This window comes from Triticum aestivum, chromosome 5D (assembly GCF_018294505.1).
Source record: "Triticum aestivum cultivar Chinese Spring chromosome 5D, IWGSC CS RefSeq v2.1, whole genome shotgun sequence".
Taxonomy (NCBI): domain Eukaryota; kingdom Viridiplantae; phylum Streptophyta; class Magnoliopsida; order Poales; family Poaceae; genus Triticum; species Triticum aestivum.
Window position 1 is genome coordinate 423,511,775 of NC_057808.1, and position 5,676 is coordinate 423,517,450.

The window sequence follows — 5,676 nt, forward strand, 5'->3', positions numbered from 1 at the left end:
TTCTTGAGATCGATTCAAGGATTCAACGGTAACGATTGCGGCTCCGTGACGCTGGTCCTTAGGGGCACGTGCACGAAGACTTCCTGGCTGTCATAAACAAGGTCAGGCGGCTCGTTCTGACGGCGGCAATGGTCGTTCGGTGATCCATAGACCTTGATATAATTTTTATTATGTTTGATGTGTTTTGTACTTCAAATGAATCTTTTATAATAGATCTGATCTTTTTGAAGGAAAAAAAGAAGCCGAATATGCCATGGCGGGATGGAATAAGCTGCGCCTTTCTTCAGCTGGTGCACCGTCCGTCCGTCCCCGTCTCCGTCGCGACCAGCGGAAGTCGCCGGCATCACAGCTGAACTCTGAATATTCATCCACCCCCCGCCCACAGGCCCATAAAAAAACTCGTCGGCGTCGGCGGCCTCACATCAAACCGCGCTCAATCTCAATCTCACCGTGGACTCGCCGCCAAACACGAACTGGCAGGCGGCAGGTGCCCAGCCACGCTAGCCAGATCCTCCTGCAAAGAACAGAAATCCCCCGGTTATTTCCCACTCCGCTCCACTCGTCCGAACCACGCCGCGCTAGCCAGCTGCATCTTCAGCCGGCATGGCCCGCCTCGGCCTCCGGCGCTTTCCGCCGCTGATGCTCCTCCTCCTACTCCTCTTCACCCTCGTCGTCGCGGAGGTGGCGGCGGGGAAGGGGAAGAAGAGGGGCGACGGCGGCGGCGGGCTGCGGTTCCGGCGGGAGGGCGGCACGTTCAAGGTGCTGCAGGTGGCGGACATGCACTACGCGGACGGGCGGAGCACCGGGTGCGAGGACGTGCTGCCCGAGCAGGTCGCCGGCTGCTCCGACCTCAACACCACCGCCTTCCTCTACCGCGTCATCCGCGCCGAGGACCCCGACCTCGTCGTCTTCACAGGTCCGACCCCCACCCACCCATCCTCCTCCTCTTCCCCTGCTGTCTGTTAATACAACTTCGATTAAGAAATCCGAAGCAGAAGCTGCACTGAAATTGGGTCGGGGAAATTGAAATTCTGACCATGCCCAATCGCTCATCCGGTGAAATGGTCTGATTGATTGGTCTGTCCATCCAGGACGGAGATGAAATGGTCTGCGTCCACATGGAGCTAAAACCCAACTAGGAAAGATACAAATGTAGCTGCCTTTGTGATTATCTTCAGGTTACTGCCCTGTTTTCATGGTGATGTTTCCAAGGCTGCAATTTTGGCAACCGGCGTCTTATTTCAATTATGGTAAAAAAGCCGATCAGGCGAACACAACACGCATCACACTCCTAGCGGATTGTGTTGCTGTTAGAAAAAGGGTTGTGATGGTGGGTGGTTGTGCATAGATAAGTTTGCTTTCAATCAAAGCAGGGCCGTCAAAAGACTTTATTCTAAAAGAATTGTGCATAGATGATTTCTTTGGCAGGCGATAACATTTTTGGCGCGGATTCAACCGACGCGGCCAAGTCGATGGACGCGGCCATCGCTCCGGCCATCACCATGAACCTTCGCTGGGCTGCTGTGCTCGGTAACCATGACCAGGAGGGCACCCTGTCGCGGGAGGGTGTGATGCGCCACCTTGTAGGCATGAAGAACACCCTGTCACGCTTCAACCCTGAAGGAGTAGAGATCGACGGCTTCGGAAATTATAACCTCGAAGTTGGTGGGGTTGAAGGAACACTGCTGGCTAACAAATCAGTGCTCAACCTTTATTTTCTCGACAGTGGTGACCGTTCTACTGTATGGTGGATCCCTGGTTATGGTTGGATCAAGGCTTCACAGCAAGCTTGGTTCAAGCAAACCTCTTTGAGTCTGCAGGTAAATAAATTGGTGATTTGTCACCATCTTGGTGTGATACTCACTCCTTGCACTTTTTACTGAGTAGGTGGATGCTATTTTGCTATCAGCAACAACACAATAATTATCTGTTGAACCTTATTAACTATGCAAAATGTTGTCGCTATTTGTTCTGAAGACATAACTCAAGAAATTCGTGCTATTTCAGAATAGATGATACTCCCTCCATCTGAAAAAGCTTGTCCCAAGCTTGTCTCTCAAATGGATGTGTCTAGCACCAAGTTTGAGGAACAAGCTTTTTCGGATGGAGGGAGTATATCTGTTTGCTGGTGCTGTAGTTCTGAATGCAGTTGGTTTCAAAATATTTTCCGGGTTTAGTTAAATTTGAATGCAGAGAATTACAAATACAAGTTGTTTTGTGATGACACAATTCTAGTACAATAAGCTCATTTTGTTGGTGCTATGTAGTACTCCCTCCGTCCGAAAAAACTTGTCTCGAGCTTGTCCCTTAAATGGATGTAATCTAGTACTAACTTGGTGCTAGATAAATCCATTTGAGGGACAAGCTTTTTCGGACGGATGGAGTATTTACATATTTTTGTTACAGATTTAAAGAACAAAACTCACTATAAAATGCAGAAAAACTACAGGAATGAAGAACCTAGACAGAAGGAGCCGGCACCTGCTCTTGCATACTTCCACATTCCATTGCCGGAGTTCAGCAGTTTCACAGCATCCGATTTCACAGGAGTGAAGCAGGAGAGTATCAGCTCGCCATCAATCAACTCCGGTTTCTTTACCACGATGGTGGAAGCCGGAGATGTGAAGGCTGCCTTCATAGGACATGATCACATAAATGACTTCTGCGGGAAGCTCACCGGTATTCAGCTCTGCTATGCCGGTGGCTTGGGTTACCACGCGTATGGGAAGGCCGGGTGGTCGAGGAGAGCAAGAGTGGTGTCTGTGCAGCTTGAGAAGACAGTGAGCGGCGAGTGGCAAGGCGTGAAATCTATCAAGACATGGAAGAGGCTTGATGACCAACATCTGACCACGATTGACTCCGAGGTTCTTTGGAACAGAGGCTCTAATGGTAAGACACTCACACATGCATGAGCATGGTGCTATGGAACATAGGCTTGATAAGAGTACTAGTATAAGACAGAGTGAACATGATAATAACATGGTCCACTCTCTTGTGGTATTACTCCCTCCGTTCCTAAATATAAGTCTTTTCAGAGATTTCAATACAGACTACATACAGAGCAAAATCAGTGAATCTACACCCTAAAATATGTCTATATACATCCGAATGTAGTCTGTATTGAAATCTCTACAGACTTGTATTTAGAAATGGAGTAGATAATGGTAGTATGAAATTACTATACTGATCGAAGGGGCGTATGTTTTCAGAACCACAAGTTATCTAAGTGTTGCTGATTGTCAGGGAGGCGCAGGAAGGATCATGACAGAAGCTGAGTTCAGGCTTGGGGACAGCGAGTGAGTGATGCGTCCTACCTCTGCTCATCATGTGTGCTGTTGGTGCTTACTGCTTAGCTTATTACGAAAGTTCGCAACCGTGTAAATGAAAACAGATGGTGCGCCTCATGTATACGCAGGTTCGTAGCATTGTAATTGTTCGCATAGAGAAAGAAAAAGGTGAACCATTATTTGAAAAAAAAATTGAGCGGGTGAACAATGATTTGATGTAGTATCAAATGTCACTCTCTGCAAATGGGCTTGGATGTCGAAAGAAAATTTGTGCACTGCGGGCTTAGTAAATGCAAATTGATGCACTACCTCGCAAAAGAAAGAAAAAATTGATGCACTGATGCATAGATGAGTTGTAACATTCCCCACACGCAGCAAAGCGTACCCAACCCTTCTAATAAATCATGCTCAATAATTTTAGAGCTCTCTCATTCAATTGAGATGTTCAATTTTGGATTTGGTTTACGATTTTGACTAGGTCAACGATTTTGATTGAGGTTATTTTGAATTTGGTTCATAGTTTTTATTCAGTTGAGGTGTTCAATTTTGGATCTGGTTCACAATTTTGACTGGGTCAATGATTTAGATTGAGGTGTTAAATTTTAAATTTGGTTCATGATTAAATCAATGGGCAACAACCAGCCTATAAAAACACATGACCCTCTCACCACCTGGCAAAAAATAATCGTAAATATGCGACATTGTAATACCAATATAGTACATGTGTCGTCAGCGCAAGAAACTTTCTCACATACACATGGGTTGATTTAATAGATAATATAGAATCTCACATTAGAAAAGGCCCACCAAAACACTGCATTATTAAAAAAAATAGAAAACATAAATCATCATCACTTTCATGCTCCAAACCAAATATAAAACTTATGAGCCGTAGCAAAGCGCGCGCAACCCTTCTATCAAGCATGCCCGGCTGCCCTACAGTTAGAACTACACGGTACTTATGTTTCGGAGGAGGTTTCCAGGCTCCTCCATTGTCCCTTTTTTTTGTGGGGAACAAGAGTTGCTTTAGCTTGCACTAACGGCCTGGGTTGTATCCTCAGTAACAACCATTTCATTTAAGAGGTCATTATCCTAATATACTTTTTTTGCAAAGGTTTAATATTGCCTCTTACTCAGCAGATTTTTCTTTCTTTCATCCTTTTACATCGTGGTTATTCCCCTCTCCTATTGCTAGGCCAGTTCCAATGGTATGTCGTCCTTCTCCTACGCTCGGTTTAGGCCTCTTTTGGTTTACAGAATAGGAACATCATAGGAATAGGAAAATCATAGAAAAGTGATGACACGTTTCTCAATTCCTATAGAGAAAGAGATGTCATTTGATGCATAGGATATAAATTTTACCATTGAGTCTGGGCTAATTTTTTTCATCTGAAATGTAAAGGATTGGTTCCTATCCTACGTAGGGATAGGATCCATTTCTACAAACCAAAAGGCTCCAAAGAAAATTTTCCTGTAAAATTCCTATCCTTGGAATTTCTACGAAATTCACATAAACCAAGGGAGGCCTAAATATAATCCTGTCATGATCGAATGAAAGAAATTGCCCATCGTTAGCTGCACTAAGACAATTGTTATCTAATAAAAGTTTCCTGGCAATGTAAATTGCACTTTGATTGATGAAAATTTGTGCATGCAGGATCAATGTATTACAGCGGGTGATATGATCCAATGGTGAAGCATGACTGAGATGTCAGGGGAGGCAAAAGGAAAAACATGTTTTTTGGGGTGTGGGGGGAGCACTACTAGAAAAAGGCTTACTAGTGGCGCACCAGTTTTGCGTACTAATGGCGCATCACTGGTGCGCCACTAGCATCACGCCACTAGTATTTTTTACTAATGGCGCACCACTGGTGCGCCATTAGTATAGGCCACTGGTGCGCCATTAGTATAGGCCACGGTGCGCCATTAGTATTTTTGAAATTTGAAGGCGGGAAAATAGTAGTGGCGCACCGTCTAACCCCCACCGTGCGCCATTGCTATTTTTGAATTTTGAATTTGGATCTGGATCGCGATTTTTTTGCCCATTTTTTGCTCGTTTTTTTGGCTCGTTTTTTTGCACGATATTATTTCAAATTTTGTTCCTGTTTTTGGATCTTGTACGTTCTTTTGCCGTGTTCTTTTGCCGGAGAGGAGTTCGCCGGAGAGGAGGAGGAGGAGGTCGCCGGAGAGGTGCTCGCCTACATCGCCGGAGAGGAGGAGGAGGTCGCCGGAGAGGAGTTCACCGGAGCATCGGAGAGGAGGAAGGAGAAACCATGAGGGGAGCTCACCGAAGAGGAGGGAGGAGGAGCTCACCGGAGAGGAGGGAGTAGGAGCTCACCGGAGAGGAGGGAGTAGGAGCTCACCGGAGAGGAGGGAGTAGGAGCTCACC

At 45.9% G+C, this 5,676-nt stretch overlaps 1 protein-coding gene across 2 annotated transcripts; it reads left to right on the plus strand.

Annotated features, from left to right (window-relative positions):
• The first annotated feature begins 289 nt into the window (after positions 1-289).
• On the plus strand, positions 290-3,554 carry LOC123122314 (probable inactive purple acid phosphatase 29). 2 transcript variants are annotated; one of them, XM_044542502.1, is made up of 4 exons: positions 290-916; positions 1,429-1,820; positions 2,439-2,889; positions 3,210-3,554. In XM_044542502.1, exons 1-4 carry the CDS (start codon positions 604-606, stop codon positions 3,224-3,226), a joined length of 1,173 nt encoding a protein of 390 aa, XP_044398437.1. In that variant the 5' UTR covers positions 290-603; the 3' UTR covers positions 3,227-3,554. The 2 variants fall into 2 exon arrangements, with proteins under 2 accessions (XP_044398437.1, XP_044398436.1); XM_044542501.1 differs by having other exon boundaries at positions 291-916; positions 3,244-3,554.
• The last annotated feature ends 2,122 nt before the right edge of the window (positions 3,555-5,676 follow it).

What these genes read in the sequence shown, in the direction of transcription:
- LOC123122314 (XM_044542501.1), top strand. Translation starts at nt 604, where the DNA reads ATGGCCCGCCTCGGCCTCCGGCGCTTTCCGCCGCTGATGCTCCTCCTC. An exon ending in AAACCTCTTTGAGTCTGCAG is followed by an intron (nt 1,821 to 2,438) that starts GTAAATAAATTG and finishes TATAAAATGCAG; the next exon opens with AAAAACTACAGGAATGAAGA. An exon ending in TTGGAACAGAGGCTCTAATG is followed by an intron (nt 2,890 to 3,243) that starts GTAAGACACTCA and finishes GCTGATTGTCAG; the next exon opens with GGAGGCGCAGGAAGGATCAT.